At 39.0% G+C, this 17,803-nt stretch overlaps 1 protein-coding gene across 1 annotated transcript; it reads left to right on the top strand.

Moving 5' to 3' along the window:
- Positions 1–5,670: 5,670 nt before the first annotated feature.
- On the top strand, positions 5,671–7,341 carry LOC101617190 (leucine-rich repeat-containing protein 41-like). Its single transcript, XM_045140829.1, is given in 3 exon segments — positions 5,671–5,721; positions 5,723–6,029; positions 6,103–7,341. Coding segments are annotated over 3 exon segments (1,545 nt in total). The 3' UTR covers positions 7,290–7,341.
- The last annotated feature ends 10,462 nt before the right edge of the window (positions 7,342–17,803 follow it).

Genomic DNA, 17,803 nt, shown 5'->3' with positions numbered 1-17,803 from the left:
TCTAAGAACCAAGAGTTCAAATATATGAGCCTGTGATGAACATTCCACATTTAAACCATAATATTTTAACTCATGGTTATCTCATAAGGCAACATGCATTCAGTCTGACTTTGAAAGTCTTCATAGTCTTAGTTCCAATACTGTTAAAAACCCTAGAGTCCAGAGCTGGAGAAAGGTTTCAGTGGTTAAAGGAGCTTGCTTTCAAATCCTGATGGTCTGGGTTCAATTCCACAGTATCCACATAAGGCCAGATGCACAAAGTGATGCATGCATCTGTAGTTTGCTTGGGCAAGACACACCCATAGTTTTTCTCTGTTTGCCCTCTCTCCTCTCTCAAATAAATAAATTTCTTTAAAAAAGTAGACTCCAAAGTCTCTTCTGAAACTTAAGGGAAACTTTTAGCTGTGAAAACATGTTTAAAACTTTGTTACCTACTTCCAATATACAACAAAACACAAATGTTCTCATTCCAAAAGATAGAGGAAGGAGGCTAGCAAGGACCAAAACCTATCTGTGCAAACAGTAAGTATGTCCAGCTTGTGGTGGGATCACCTATACTTCAACCGACTCGAGTGTCTCTGACTCTGTGGCCCTGCTACCAGATATACATACACTCTTTCTTGAACTGGCTCCAGTCAATGTATGTAATCGTGCTTGGCAGACATACAATGCAACTGTCATCTCAAATATCCTGGGGTCTCCACTGCAAATTAGGCTTCACATTCACAGCTTCACACACCACCCATTTAGAGTTTTGTGCAGGCAGTCTCACCTTTCTACATACTTTCTGTTCTCAGTAATTTTATCAAACCTTGGCACAGGCTGTCATGACCCATTTTTTTTTTATTATGCATGCCTGCCTTGCAAATCCAACAACACATGGATGAGACTAAGTTCTGCTGCCAGTTCAATATGCCACCTGTCTCCCTTGGTCTCTGTACCTGTCTAGCTAAATAAAGGAAATCATTTACCTGTGCTGTACTGTTGCAACAGGGTACTCCAGAGACCATACCTTTTTAGGTGCTTGCTTGCTTGATTGATTTCTTCCTTCCTTCCTTCCTTCCTTCCTTCCTTCCTTCCTTCCTTCCTTCCTTCCTTCCTCCCTTTCTTCCTTCCTTCCTTTCTTCTTTCTATCTTTCTTTCTTTCTTATTTGAGGTAGGGTCTCACTCTAGTGCAGGCTGACCTGGAATTCACTCCGTAGTCTCAGGCTGGCCTCAGACTCACAGTGATCTCCTACCTTAGCTTCTCAGGTACTGGATTAAAGGTATGTGCTACCATGCTACCACACCCAGAAATGTACTTTTAAGGAATTATCCTTTCAAGTAAATTTGTAATTTTTAGGTTGCTGCATTTGATGGGTAGGCATCTTTCATATTTCCCTAATGTAAAGTGTGCAGTATTCTTTAACACCACCATTCTCTATAACAATTATACCTTCAACAGCCTTCCCTGCAACTTTAATTGGATAAATTCACCTTTCCTTGCCAAACTGCAATTTTTTTTCATACCTTTCTGCTCTACTTCCTGTTCTCTGTACTGTATACTTGCATTAAGTCAATGAGTAGTAACCATTCCACAGCCTGAATGCTGTGTTATCGTGAAATTTTTTGCCAAACAAATTTGTACATAACTTTTGAATTTAGCCTCACTGAAGTTATCAGGACATAGAGAGAATGTAAACAGATGCCTTTGCCAGCATGCAATATGAAGGGCCTCTACCCAATATGGTCCTTCCCTCCAAAACCTCATGGTATAGCCTCCATTGCCTATATTTCTGTTTGCATTCCAACCTTTCAAACTCCCACTGAAGTGGCTTGTTAAGCTCTGCTTATTGCACTGTAGGGCTTCTCTGGCCTGTAACTCTAAACTTCTCTACATACCTCCATGAACCAGTTTCACATGGTTAGATTTATTATAGTAATATCCCCATTTCTAAATATCAATTTTGCACCTTAGTTACTTTTCTGTGATAAAATAACTTGAAATTAATTACAAAAGGGTAGAAGGATTTATTCTGACTAATAATTTAAAGGGCTATAGTTCATTTTGACAGGGAAGGCATGGCAGCAAGTGGCTTTGTGGTAGCAGGAGAAAAACTCAGACCAGTCTATAACCCATAAGCTCTTCCTTTATAGCTTAATTTTCCAGACAGACTCCATGTCCCAAAGGATCCACAACCTCCCCAAATTGTTCTATGAGGGACATTTCACATCCAAGTCATAACACTGAAAAGTTTTTCTGAATGGCTGTTCCACGTCCCATTTCCATAGTAATGCACGTATGACAGTTCTTCCCATATCCCCACCAGCATTTGGTTTGTTGTTATTTTTGTCATTCTGAGTAATAGGTGTAGAGTGACATCTAACTGTAATTTCAGTACATATTTTCATTATTTTAATTTGCCATTCTCTTTCTCATTAATTCTTCTTCTTTCCCCTCTCCCTCATTCTGGTTCCCATCTCTGAAATAAGACTCAATTTTACTTTTATATCTTAACTATATTTTTAAAATATAGACTCAAAATGTGAAAGAAATCATGTGATATTTGTCCAAGTCTGGATTATCTTGTTTAAAATTATGATCTCCCTCTCCATCCAGTTTTTCTGAAAAATGACATAATTTCATTCTTTACAGCTAAATAAAACTTCATTGTGATATATACCACATTTTCTTTATCCATTCATTTGTTAGTGGGCACATAGACCAATTCTATATCTTGGATATTGATAATAGCATTACCATAAACATGAATGTGTTGTTATCTCTGTGGTATTCTCATTTAGATTTCTTCCTTCACATATATACCCAGAGTGGTGCAGCTCCAAATGTACATCATGAATGTGAGCAAACTTGTTCCAATAGCTAGGAGTCCAGATAGAATAAAAGGGGGAAGGGGGAAAGACCTCTAGAATGGACATTCCTTTTTTTGGAATGTGCATAGGTGTGTGGTGTGCATGTGTGCATGCATGCTTGTATAGGTGTAGGAACATGTGTGTGCAGGTGAACATGAAGGTCAATATCAGGTTTCATTCTCAATAACTCCCTACAATATCATCATTATTTTTATTATTACCATTATGATTGTTTGGAGTTCACTGATTCAGATAAACTTTTTAACCAACAAGCCTTAGAGACACTCTTATCTCAACCTCCCTAGCCCTTGGATTAAACCTGCACCTCACCATGACCAGAATTTTCATGCAGGTGCAGGGGGTCCAAACTCAGGCCCTCATGCTGGCAAATGCTGAGTCAACTCCGTAGCCCAAAAGAGGCTCTTTCTCCCTCTCCTCTCTTTTCCTCTTCTCATCTATTTATCCTCTTTTTCATTCTCACTCTCTAACTCTCTCTCTCTCTCCTGTCTGTTATGGATTGAGTAGACTGTACCACATGCTCCCACCACCATAATGTTCTGCCTCATCACAGGCCCCAGAATCAACTTGGCCAATAACAAATAAATAATTCATCTCCCAAGGTTATTTCAAATATTTTATCAAAGCAATGAAATCCAAGCATAGTACATTTATTTATTTCAAATTACTCCAGTGGATATGTCCTCTTTGTCCTGTAGCTCAGTTATCATACAGCATTTGAAGCTTGGTGTCAGCACTCAATCACTTTGCACAAGGCAGGGCCCATCCCTATCATGCTACAGTGTTGGAGTCCATATTTATACCTTAAACATATGGGGAAACTAAGACCAAGCATGACTTATGGATGTTTCCAAGGTCCTACTTCTGGGAAGATGAAGATCTGGGACAAAGTGTTGGTCTGTTTTTATTTCCATGCACCTGTCCATCAGGTCATCTCCTGTGTCACCACTAAGCCCATACACTTCAATGTTTAAGAAGACCCTTTGATTAGAACCCAAGCTTTATTGGGGTTTTCTGGACTCCTGGGTTTTGAATTCTGCTGTCCCCATCCCCACCAAGGGCTCAAATGACTGCCTCATGTGCTTAACTTCCCTTCCCATGTGCTGCCAAAAGGGGCCCTTGCCAGCTCAACTGATCTGACAGACAGCTGGCTGCCTACATTCAGCTCTTCCAACTCATTTTCCTTTTCAGTGTGGGTTTTCATTAAGCTCATTTTAGACTCATGCTCCTGGAAATAGATGTCCACATTTCTATTTTCTTTGAATTATATATTCTGATTACTTGGCAAATACCTGGCCAAATTCTGTGACAATTCATTATTTCAGTTTTCCTTTACAAATATCCTTATAATGACACCATACTCATGAATATTCTTTAAGATATTGTTTTAAAGCCTATTTGTTTTATTCAATCATTCCCTTATTCATCATATTCTATGACTCTGCTCTTGAGTTCTAATCTAGGATGTGGGGATACAATCAGAGGAAGACAGACTCTGAGACCCCAGTGCTTGCACTCTATCAGTGAAAAATGAACACTAAGCAAAGCATTGTAGAAACTGTTATTGGCCCCAGTGTGCACCCCTAAAATTTTCCACAGCTTTCAGAGCTTAACATTTTACTCTATTAATGAAGTACTCTCACTAAACACCTATTGGGCAGTCCATCTCCTGAGAACTTTTAATGTTTTTTTTTTTTCTCTTTTTTTAAGCAAGGGATCTGAATACACATATCTCCTATGAAAATGTACAGATGTGTGACAGATACTTGAAAAAGATGTTCAATATCATTAGTCATTATCGAAATGCAAATCTAAAGTGTGAGATGACACTTCACACACAATAGGATGGATACAATAAAAAGGTGGACAATAGAAAATTTGGTTAAAACATAAAGAAATTTAGAATTCTTCAATATTTCTGGTAAAACTGAAATAGTTCTAGACTTTGGAGAACAATTCAGCAGTTCCTTGAGAACATAAACATAGAGTTCCCACCTTACCCAGCAATCCAGTTTTAAGTGTATAACCCTAGAGAACTGAAAACATATGTGCACACAAAAGCGTCCACAAAAATGTTAATAGTAAGAGGTAGGAGGATTGCTGAGAGTTCGAGGCCACTCTGAGACTACATAGTGAATTCCAGGTCAGCCTGAGCTAGAGTGAGACCCTACCTCGAAAAACAAAACAACAACAACAAAAACGTTAATAGTAGCATTACCGAAAATGCTCAAAAGTTGGAAATAATCCAAATGCCCATCAACTGATGAATGAAAATACACACTATGATATATTCATACACAATTTCTTTGGAATACTATTTAGCAATAAAGAGAAGAAGGTACAAGAACTCTTCTGGAATAAGGTCTTGGTGATGGTGGCACAGCATTGTGAACATACTTTTAAAAGCCCATGGAATGAATATTTTAAATACTATGGTATGTAAATCATATATCAAAACAATTAAATCCTTCAAAGTAAAAATAAAAACGTAACTAGTTTTTAATTTATTTGTTAAATAGAAACTTCGTATGGACACATCATGTGTGGGTACCAACACTTCCCTCATCCTATTCCTATTCTGCTGAAGGCCATCATCAGTGGGATTGCTGGTATTCACCATGGGGCTGTAGGGTATGAGTTGTGAGAGTCACTGGTGGTGTCCAGCAAACATTTAAAGAAGAGTTACTACCAGCTAATCTTAAACTTCTTCAAAAATAGAAAAGGGAACAACTATTAACGTGAGGTAAATATTACCCTATTAAAATATGATAAAGTCTCGGGCTCGCGCACCTCCCCAAGATGGCGGCGCCCGAGGCCTGGTGTGCCCGGAGTTGCTGGTTCTGTGAGGTAAGCGGCGGCAACGACCATGGAGGCAACGTCCCGGGAGGCGGCGCCAGCGAAGAGCTCGGCCTCGGGCCCCAGCGCTCCCCCCGCTCTGTTTGAACTGTGCGGGAGGGCGGTGAGCGCCCATATGGGGGTTCTGGAGAGCGGGGTGTGGGCCCTCCCAGGCCCAATACTTCAAAGCATCTTACCTCTGCTCAATATATATTACTTGGAGAGGATTGAGGAAATTGCCCTGAAGAAAGGTCTCTCCACTCAGGCCATTTGGCGCCGACTATGGGATGAGCTGATGAAGAAAAGGCCCTCCAGTTTGGAGGGGACACAAAACTGGACAGGGAAGCTGGGCATGGTGGCGCACACCTTTAATCTTAAGCCCTTGGGAGGCAGAGAGGGTGACCTGTTGGCGAGCCAAGTTTATGGAGGCCTTTTTCTCCCATGTTCTACGTGGGACCATTGATGTGTCTTCTGACAGGCGTCTTTGTGACCAGCGCTTCTCACCTGTCCTACACAGCTCCCGTCATGTCCGGCAGCTCACCATCTGCAATATGCTGCAGGGAGCAACTGAGCTGGTGGCTGAGCCCAACCGCAGGGTTCTGGAGACCCTGCCTAGTTCCCTGCACACTCTTAAGTTCCGCCACTTGCTGTTCTCTGATGTGGCTGCCCAGCAGTCACTTCGACAGCTGTTGCATCAGCTCATTCACCATGGGGCTGTTAGCCAAGTGTCCCTGTACTCCTGGCCTGTGCCTGAGTCAGCCCTTTTCATCCTCATACTCACCATGAGTGCTGGCTTTTGGCAGTCAGGCCCTGGTAGCCTGCCTTGTCACCAGTGTGGAGAGGCCTCCCGAGGCCGGCCTCCATCCCGAGATGAAGGGTCCCTTTTGCTAGGCTCACGTCGGCCTCGGCGAGATGCTGCGGAAAGATGTGCTGCAGCCCTGATGGCCACCAGGCGAAAGAGTGAAGTCAAGCAGATGCCCAGATCTGCACCTACTCCTCGAGTAACATGCCGCAGCACACAGGAGAGCCTGACAACAGGCGGGACAGACCCTAATAGGGAGCTGCACCCTCCAGCCACCTCTCATGAGGCTGCTGGAACCAAGCGGCCAACCTCTGCTCCAGCTGCCACCTCTTCTGCCTCCTCTTCCACATCCTCATCCAAACAGGCTCCAGCTAGCTCTGCCTCACAGCCTAAGCCCTTAAAGCGCTTCAAACGAGCTGCAGGGAAGAAGGGTGCTCGTACCCGTCCAGGGTCTGGTGCAGAGTCTGAAGACCTACATGACTTTGTTTTTATTGTGGCTGGTGAGAAGGAGGATGGTGAAGAGATGGAGATTGGGGAAGTGGCTTGTGGAGCTTTGGATGGATCAGATCCCAGCTGCCTCGGGCTCCCAGCACTGGAGGCCTCCCAGCAGTTCCGCAGCATCTCCACTTTGGAGCTATTCACAGTTCCTCTTTCCACAGAGGCAGCTCTGACACTGTGCCACCTGCTGAGCTCGTGGGTGTCTCTGGAGAGCCTTACACTCTCTTACAATGGTGAGCACCGGGAGGTACAGGGCTGGGCTTGGACCTTTCAGCAGCATTGAGCCTAATCTAGAGGAATGTATGTGGAGAGTCATGATGTAATGTGGGGAGTCATGATCAGGAAGTTAATTTTATTTATTTCCGGGGGGTGGGAGGGGAATAGGTATGCCAGGGCCTCTAGCCACTGTAGACAAACTCTAGAGGTATGTGCCACCTGTGCATGTGGCTTATGTGGGTCCTGGGGAATCAACCAAGGTCCTTTGGCTTTCTAGATAAATGCCTTAACTGCTAAGCCATCTCTCCAGCCCTGGTTTCATAGTTTTTATAGGCAGAAGGCACTGACAAATAATACTGGGACATTGTTACTGTTAGTAGAGAGGAAAATGAGATCTGTAGGTTTGATTAAATGTTTGGAGTAAGTTTTCCATAGGTGTAGTGAGAAGTCAGCTAGATGTAGGAGACAATTCAAGGACAAGTGAAATACTACAATGTACGGAAATCTAACCAACCATTCTTTTCTCAATATATGTCTGTGTGTTTATATTTATTTGGAAAGAAAGAGAGAGAAAGCATGCACCAGGGCCTCTTGCTGCTGCAAACTAGATGCATGTGCCACTTTGTGCACCTGGCTTTATGTGGCCATCACCATCAGACTTTGCAAGCAAGTGCTTTAACCATTGAGCCACCTCTGCATTTTTTTTAAAAAATAAAACCACAACCTGAATGGCAAAAATAAATAAATAAATAAATAAATAAATAAAATATGATAAAATAAGGGCAGAAGAGATAGTCAAGTGGTTAAAGATACTTGCTTGCAAAGCCCAATATCCTGGGTTCAATTTGTGACCCCAGGTGCACAAAGTGGCTCATGTGTCTGAAGTTCATTTGCAGTAGCACTTGACCCTGGTGACCCCGTTCTCTCTCTCTCTTTGTCTCCCCCTTTCCTTGCAAATAAGTAAATAAATATTTTTTAATATGATAAAAGAAAAGAAAAGACAAATATCCCTTAAAATAGATGCAAACCAAATCCCACATCATATAGTACAGATTATATACTATGAGTAATTGGTTTCTAGAAATGCAAGATTGGATCTCTGCATGTAATTCAATCAGTGACATATATATATATATATATATATATATATATATATATATATATATATGTATATATGTATATATGTATGTATATATATATGTATTTATATATATATATATCATGTTCATAAAGGAAAATGCTATATGTATTTCACAAATATCTAAGACCCTTCACTGATAAAATCTCTGCAAATTACAAGAGGATTTCCTCAACTTGATGAAGAGTTTCTATGAAAACTCTAATAATAGCTAGCTTAGTAACAGACTGAATGGTTTTTTCCTAAAATCAGGAATAAGAAGATAAAGACATCTAGTCTGGCCACTTCAATATTATACTGAGAATTCTTTCTACGTAAGTTAGAAAAATAAACAAAAAGGTATGTATTGTAAAAGAAAAGAAAGCCAAACTGCTTCTATTCATAGATGACATTCTTTTATATATTTTATATTTTCAAAATTTCATAGCAAAGAGGAGATAAGACTAGGAATGTAGTTCAGTGGTAGATCACTTGCCTAGTTGTAACTATCTGGTAGTATGCAGTAAAAGGATCACTTGAGCCCAGGAGTCCAAAGGTAAACTGGGCAACATAGTTAGACACTGTCTTGAAAAAAATAAAGTTAAAAAATTCAATGCTAAAAATAACAAGGATTCTCAAGGATGTAAAAAATCTCGAGCCTTCCTATATTGCTAGTGAAATGTAGTATGGCTGCTGTGGAAAATATTCAGCAGTTCTCCATGAAATTATCAAAGACCCAGCAATAACAAAAGTGAAAGCATGTGCTCAGAGAAAAATGTATACACAAAAGATCATAGCTACAATATTTATAACATCCTTAAGTAGAATAAATCCAAATATCCATCAACCAATGACCAAACAAAATGTGATCCATTAATAAAATGAAATTCATTTCAGCCATAGAAATAACAAATAGCATGAGCCTTGAAAATATGATGCTGCTGGGTGGGGTGGCGCACACCTTTGTTCCTGGCACTTGGGAGGCAGAAGAAGATGGATCCCAGTGAGTTCAAGGAAACTCTGAGACTACATAATGAATTCCATGTCAGTCTGGGCTAGAGGGAGACTCTCTCTCAAAGAAAAAGAAAGAAAGAAGGAAGGAAGGGAGGGAGGGAGGGAGGGAGGGAGGGAGGGAGGGAGGGAGGGAGGGAGGGAGGAAGGAAGGAAGGAAGGAAGGAAGGAAGGAAGGAAGGAAGGAAGGAAGGAAGGAAGGAAGGAAGGAAGGAAGGAAAAGAAAATATGATGCTGCTGGGTGTGGTGGTGCGAGCCTTCAAATTGAAACATTTCAAGACTCAAGAAGTTCCAAAGCCCATTAAGACCCAGGAAGTAAATAAGGATGAGGACTCACAAGTTTCAGGAAATTCTTGAAACGTACAAGATGCCTATGTGAGGAGAGACTCCCTTATCAGTGCAACTTCCTGCAAATTGACTGACTTACCTACAGAGAGGTGGGCTCTTAGTTGATGCGGCTGCTTTTGAGTCATCCATTCTCCTCCTGTAAGTAACTCCTCCCCTGTAAGTAACCCAATAAACTCATTGGTTCACATAAATAGGATTTTGGTGCAATTGTGCTTTGGTCTGTTGTTTGTGCCCTATGTGGAATGAATAGACCTGTCTCCTCAGATAAGTTTCACACAGTAGTCTCACATATTATGATTTCATTTATAAGAAATGCCAACAATAACAAGTCCATAAGAACATAAAATACATTAGTGAGTGAAAGGAGCTAGAATGTGGATGTTAGAGGAAATGCCAATATAAGAGTAAATTTTAAAAGAGCCAGAAAACAGTTGGGAGAGTCATTAAAAAATGAGGCAAGTCCAACTTCAATAATAAGAGTAAAAGAGAAAAGGTGGGGTAACACTTGAAACTGCCATAAAGTCTAAACCAGCTTCATCAAAGTCACTGGGAACTTCTCAAACAATCAACAACAAAGAGCTATGTATCCCAGAAACAAGCATGCCTTAGCAACTCTGCTGTCCCCACCCACTGACTGGGAGCTACCAGTGAGCGACAAGGCCTTGAATCAAACATGGAGTTGAATTTCAGAGCACAGCAGCTAATGATAAATTATGCTTCCGTGAGCTGTAGATCTCCAAGGCACATCTTAAGGGCTGAGTTACAGGGAAGACTTTCCGGATAGGTGATTTTTGACCTGGCTTCTGGGATTATAATCTTCTAGAAGATTAGAGTTAGTTTAAAGAAGGGAAATTGAGTGTCATGTGACAAAGGAGAGTGGTGGTAGTCATAAAATCTTACATGACACCAGCTACAGCACTCAGTCTTTGGAGCTATTAACAATAGATTTTTTTTTTGAGCTACCAATTCTTACTCCTATAGTCTAGCATTTATTTTAAACTGTTATGAAATAAAATACAATTAGATTACCATAGAATGTTGCATTTTTCTCTTTAATTCTCTCCTAATTTGCACATGGGAAACTTTGTACATTAATATTCAGTCATTCCAAGCAGAGTACTTCTAAAGAATTGTGAGTTCATTTACATGTTTATCTGCTCTTCGCTCCTTGGGAGTTAGACTGTTCTTCCGCATGATGATTAGAATGAATTGGATATGTTTTACTCATCCATCAGATTTGGAAATGATCTCTTAATTGATGAGGACATTTAACAGTTAATTGAACATTTCTACTGTGAACTTCCATTTTTCTTATGTATCAAAATAGCGTAGCAGGGCCATGGACAAGTAAAGTCAAGCATACAAACATCTATGTGTCTTGCTCTCTACGGTATATGTGCTTCTAGTACCTTTATTATGTGTGTCTACTTAAAAGTCAAAGCTAATCTCATTCTGAGCTTTAATATTTGGAATTTTATCAAATCATCTTACAAGAGTATATGGTATTTCAAAAGGAACATCAAAATTCATGACATTTTCCTTCCCCTATTCTTCTCTTTTTTTTTCTAAGCCACCACCAATGTGTAGAAAGCATTCACCATTACACTCTAAAAAAATATGTACTTGCTTCAGTGCAGAGCAGAAAAATAGTGTCTTTTATTGTAAAACTCTTTCAATGATGATAAATGATACAGCATATCCTTATTAGAAGGTTATGACTATCATGTTTAGTATGTCTAGAATTTGTGCTAATGAAGGTTTTTGTTCTGGTTTATCCCATCCAAAAACCATAGTACTACATCCAATTTTAAAATAAGGATTGTAATGAAACTGTTTGTTGGAAGTTGGTAATATGCATAATAATTTAGAACCATATCCAAATTATTATTACACAATTCCTTGAAAATTTGCCACTTAAAGGCTATCATAAATTTGCCATTTGTATTTCTTTGACAGTCTTACATTATGCTTGTATTATCTATTTATTTGGTATTTTAATTCTATTTCAAAAATTATTTACCTGGGTATGTGTCAGTGCAACTTATTTGTCTGAAAGGAAGTTCCAAGATGGATTTGAAAACACTCTAAGGGAAGACAGTTTGAAGAGATACCAGAAGAGGCAAGGCCATCTGTCAGACACTAGTTTATCCCTGGACTCTGTAGAGAAAGAAGAGAAAGTAACGGGTAAGAATAGTTTTAGACTGCATTACAGTTTGAAGGAAATTTCAGGAAAACCAATAATGAATGCTTGCACAATGCTTTGCATGTCCCAGGAGTGAATGAACTTTAGCATCTTGGATGTGCCCAGTCACTAGCTGAAAGAAGCCCCTGGAAAACGTGTCCTTGTTCAAATACAGTGGAGGATTGTAAGCAGAGTCCCTGAAATCAAAGATCTGAGTGGAGACTTCCATGGTTACTACAGTACTCTTACAACAAAATAGTGGCTAGTGTTTGAAATTTCATATTCCTTTTAACAGCCACACAAATAAGAGTTAAGTTCTAATCTTGGACAGATGGGCATGCCAAACACTCACTAACTATTTGAAATCATAGTGATTAGATGTATCTAATGTATATGGCCTTTGGCTTACACAGAGATGAGTTCAAATTCCACTTCCCTATTCCCTCTGAATTGTTCTTACAAAAAGAATGTACCAGAAACTTTAGATTCAATATCAAGTTTCATGAAATATAGGGAATAAAGTAACAAGTTAATTGTTATAAGGAAACTGTAAGAAAAACCAAACCAAGAAGGTACACATTTCACAAAACAAATGAACACTAGACCACTGACTACCCCTGAAAAACTCAATATCTTTGGGAGAAAAGGTGATGGGAAACTATAAGAAACTTGACAGCTATAACCATCAAAAAAAAATACCCTTGGTTGAAATATAGTTTGATTAACCCAGTTGTAATTGAGGAAATTTAAATATACATTTGATGTTGAATAATATTAGGGGATTGTGATTAATTTTGCTATATAATGGCACTGTGGCTATGTGAAGAAATGCCTTTCTTGTTAGTAACACACAGAAATTATATAGAAGTAAAATAAGTTGTCTGGAATTTATCTTATATATCTGAAATATAGATGAGGTAAGTCTACATTTCCTAAACTGTTAGGTCAGTTGATGACATATGAGTATTTATTCTATTAGTTACTTTTCTGTTTGAAATGTCTCAAAATAAAATGCTTAGAATATAGAATTTCTCAGATATACAAATGGTAAAGGAATTCATTACTACCAGAGCTGCAGTACAGGAAAAGCTAAAAGTGGAAATTTGAATATATACAAGAGAATGAAGAACAGCAGAAATGGTAACTATATTAGTAAATATAGACTTTTTAACTTACTTTTCAAATCATTTTAAAATGTTGAGGTTTTCCCACTTGTACCCAGATTAGCAATTAAACATGGTCTTTAGAAATTTCAACATTATATTTGTCAACAATTACAGATAGGTAATTATCAATAAAACATAGTTTACTATTTCTCTTAGAAATTTGGAGGCCCTGGCAAGTTCAGTCCTTACATTTCCTCATGACAACAACTGGCTAGCCTGGATCTCCTTATATAAGAAATAAAAGAGCAGAAAATGAAGCTAGTATTTGTCCTCTTGGCTTAAAAGAAAGTCAATTTTCAAGCTCTTTAAAAACTCAAGACCAAGGAAGATAGACTGACTATAACCATCCAACCTGAAAATTTGTTTGAAAATCAACATGGCTTCCAACAACACAAGTCCTTCAGAAAAACAAGTTCCTTCCATTTTCCTGGGTGTTATTTGCGTGAACTCGGTGTTCTGTGTGAGTTTTTAAGGTTTGCAAGAGGGAAAATTTAAGTTTTATTTTTAATAAATATTTCATGATTCAGGAAAAGTGCTACAATTTCACCACTAAAGACTTGCTGTTTTGTGAAGGAGGATGTTAGCACTTTTTGAGAGAATGTATGTTAAAAGTTTGTGTGTGTGTGTGTGTGTGTGTTGCTCGGGATAGAATCAAGGGCCTCCTGTAAGTGTTATAACCACTGAGAAATACTCCCAGGCTGAAGTATGTAATTTTTTGAAAGCAACCTTGGGGGACCCTAGAAAAGAGGGGGAAACACACACAAATTATACAGTACAATTATTTTCTCCATCTTTTTCATGTTTTGAAATTTGCTTACCAGTGTCATGCCCATAAAACCTAATGAATTATTTAAAGCATAGGTTAGAGGAAAAGAATGAAATCTTTATTACTTTGGAAAGGAAATGCTCAGAATACCTGAGTTTTAGGATCATTCTCTTCACATATCTCAGTTATATATGGAAATAATCACAAGGATGCTATGCATATCCTGAGAGTTTTGTTCTTTGACTCTCGTTTTATTGCTTCATTTTCAGCATGACCAAGGATAAAGTCGCAAAGTGCTTCAACTTCCCTGTGGTCTATACTTGTATATGTATAGAAAAGAATCCCTTATACTTAACCAAGATAATCTATCAAAATAAGGGGAAGTACCACAACTAACAGTACCTTATTAGTAAAGGAACAAATGCTTTCATCCAATGATCATATGAAAGAAAAGGTGATCTCTATTTGACTCAGCAGCACAAATATAATTGGGGATATTAGGTAAAGAAAGGTTATATAAAGCATCCAGTTTAGAAAGGAAGACATACAATTATCTCTACTGATTGATAACACAATCTTTAGAGGAAGAAATGCATACATACTCCCCCCCAAAAAAAAAACTAGTACAGGTAGTGAATGAGTGAATGAAAAATGACCCCCATAGTCTCATGTGTTGGAGCATGTGGACTCCAGCTGTTTGGGAAGGTTGTGAATCCTTTAGAAGGTGAGGCTTTGCTAGGGGAATTATGTCACTGGTGGTGAGTCTTGAGGTTTTATATTTCAGCCCTTCTTGTTTTCTCTCTCTCCTTCTCTGTTTATGTTATGTAATGTGATGACAGCTTCCTGCTTCTCCCATGCTTTCCCCACTATGATGGATCCTACCATAAGGAACTGTAAGCCATAAGAGTAAACCTTTTGCTTCCCTAAGTGGCTTTTGATCAGGTAGTTGTTCACAGCAAAGACAAAGTAGCTGACATAATGAGTTTGGAAATTTTGCAACATATAGACCAACATATTAAATTAATTAGGAAGCTAGTCATGATGGCTCAAACCTCTAATCCCAGCATTTGGGAGGATGAGGTAAAAGAAAGATTGTCATGAGTTCAAAGCTAACTGGATTTCAGAGCAAGTTCTAGGTCAGCCTGATTTTTAATGAGGCCCTTTCTCAAAAGTCTCATTTAGGGCTGGAGATGTAACTCAGTGGTTGAGTGCTTGTTTAGCACATTCAAAGCTCTGGATTCCATCTCATATGCCACACAACACAAAAATATCTACATTTTTGCAATAATGAATCTAAAATCTTTTATGAATTTCATTTACAATTATATCAAAAGAGTAAAAAGTAAGAAATACATTTAAAAACAGCTGCATGCAATATATACACCAAACACTATAATACAGTATTGAATTTTAAGAATGTTTAATAAAATTAAGAGAGTTTGCCAGGCATGATTTCACACTCCTTTAAGCCCAGCAATCAGGAGACAGAGGTAAGAGGATCACTGTGGGTTTGAGGCCAACCTGAGACTTCATAGTGAATTCCAGGTCAGCCTGGGCTAGAGTGAGACGCTACCTTGAAAAACCAAAAAACTATAAGCAGAGGGATAGAGAGGTGGTTTAATAATTGAGGCATATGCCTGCAAAGCCAAAGAATGCAGGCTCAATTCCTCAGTACCCATGTAAAGCCAGATGAACAAGGTGGCACATGTGTCTGGAGTTCATTTGCAGTGGCTAGAGATCCTGGTGTACTCATTCTACCTCTCTCTCTTTCTTTCTGCTTTTTTCAATCTAAATAAAATAAGGAGAGATAAATAAATGGTATTCTATTTGTACACTGGAAGATTTAACATTACTAAAATGACAATATGGGGCTGGAGCGATGACATAGCAGTTAAAGCACTTGCTTGCAAAGTCTAAGGACTCATGTTTGACTTTCCTGGTCCCATGTAAGCCAGATGCACAAAATGACACAAGTGTGCAAGACAGCACACATATCTGGAGCTCCATTGCAGTAATTGGAGGCCCTGGCATGGCCATTCTCTCTCTCTCTCTCCCTCTCTTGCTCTTGCTCCCTTGCATAAAAAAAAAAAAAGCCAGTCTATTGGGCTTAACTCAAAAAAAAAAAAAAAAAGATACTATGCCTCTTTATTGCTTTATAGATTCAGCACAGTTCCCATAAAAGTCCAGCTGGCTTGTTTTCAAAAATTTTAACCTGGTCCTGAAATTAATATGGAAATACAAGGTATTCAGAATATCCTCAGCAATCTTGAAAAAGTACAAATGTGGAGGAGTAGCACTTCCTAATTTCAGAAACCTAAAGCAGTCATTACTGTGTAGTACTGACACGATAAGCATACAGATAAGTAGAACTGAATTGAGTCACAAGGTAAACCCTTTCATGGATCAAACCCAAGTCCTTGTGTGAGCTACATCTCTAACTCTGGTTATCTTTTGGGTTAATTAGGTTCCAATATTAATCAATGGAAAATCAAATATTTTCAGTAAATGGTGCTATGATAGCAGGATATCCACAAGCAAAGAATGAAGTCCCTAGAAGTCCCTACCAAACACCTTATTAAAAAAACTCAAAATGGATCAGGAATCTAAATAGCTAAAACTGTAAAACTCCTAGAAGATGAAAATAAATGCAGGTCTTGATGATCTTGGATTAAGCAGTGACTTATTAAATTGGACACCAATATGAATGACAAAAGGAAAAAATAAATTGAGATTTGTCAATATTTAAAATCATCTGCACTTCAAGGACATGATAAAAAAAGTAAATGGAAGCTGGGCATGGTGGCTCATGCCTTTAATCCCAGCGCTCAGGACACAGAGGTAGGAGGATTTCTGTGAGTAGACTACCCTGAGTCTTCATCGTGAATTCCAGGTCAGCCTGGCCTAGAGTAAGACCCTACCTCAGAAGCCCCTCCCCCCAAAAAAAGTAAACAGAATAGCTGGAGAGGGGGCTCAGTAGTTAAGAGCACTTCCTACACAAGCACAAGGGCCCAACTAGACCTAAGACAGCCCGAATTTAATTCACCGGTACTTATATGAATATCTGGGTGTGGCAGTATAAGTCTTTAACCACAGTCCTGTGGGAAGCAGCAACTAGAACATCACTGGAGCTCACCAAAAGCTATGAGCTCCAAAATCAATGAGAGATTCTGTCTCACAGCAATATAAAGGCGAACCCCCTACATTCTCTTCTGTTCCCTGTACAAATGTACATGAACATACCACACACACACCACAACACATACTACACATGTGCACATGCAGAAAAGTAAACAAAACTGACAGAATGGGAAAAACAATTGCAAATGATAGATCTGACAAGGATTGACAAAAGCATGATTACAATCCAATAACAAATAAACAACCCATGTTTTTTATAAAATATTTATTTATTTATGAGACAAAGAAAGAGAGAGAGAGAATGGGGGCACTAGGGCCTCTAGTCACTGCAAATGAATTCCAGAATAATGTACCACCATATGCCTCTGGCTTACATGGGTTCTGAGGAGTCCAACCTGAGTCCTTAGGCATCACAGGCAAGTGCCTTAACTGCTAAACTATCTTTCTAGCCCATATCCCATGTTTTAATTGACAAGTAATCTGAATAAACATTTCTTCAGAGGAAATACACAAATTAACAATAGACACATTAAAGATGTTCAACTTGGATATGGTGACAAACACCAGTCGATCATCCCAGCATTCAGGCAGTAGAGGCAGGGGAATCAGGAGCTTAAGGCCAGCATGAGTTATATGAGACCCAGTCTCCACTTCCCACCCCCACAACAAAGATGTTTACCACCATTAGCCACCAGGAAAATATAAATGAAACCATAATGAGATACCACTTCACAGTCACTAGAATGAAGCTAATCAAAAAGCAATTAAAATATTGTATAGGATGTGGAGCGATTGAAACACTCATGTGCTACTGATGGGAATATAAAATGGTGCAGCCCCCTGGAAAACAATC

This window comes from Jaculus jaculus, chromosome X (genome assembly GCF_020740685.1).
Source record: "Jaculus jaculus isolate mJacJac1 chromosome X, mJacJac1.mat.Y.cur, whole genome shotgun sequence".
Classification (NCBI taxonomy): Eukaryota; Metazoa; Chordata; class Mammalia; order Rodentia; family Dipodidae; genus Jaculus; species Jaculus jaculus.
The sequence above is the reverse complement of the archived record's forward strand: the minus strand, read 5'-3'. Positions and strand labels throughout refer to the sequence as shown.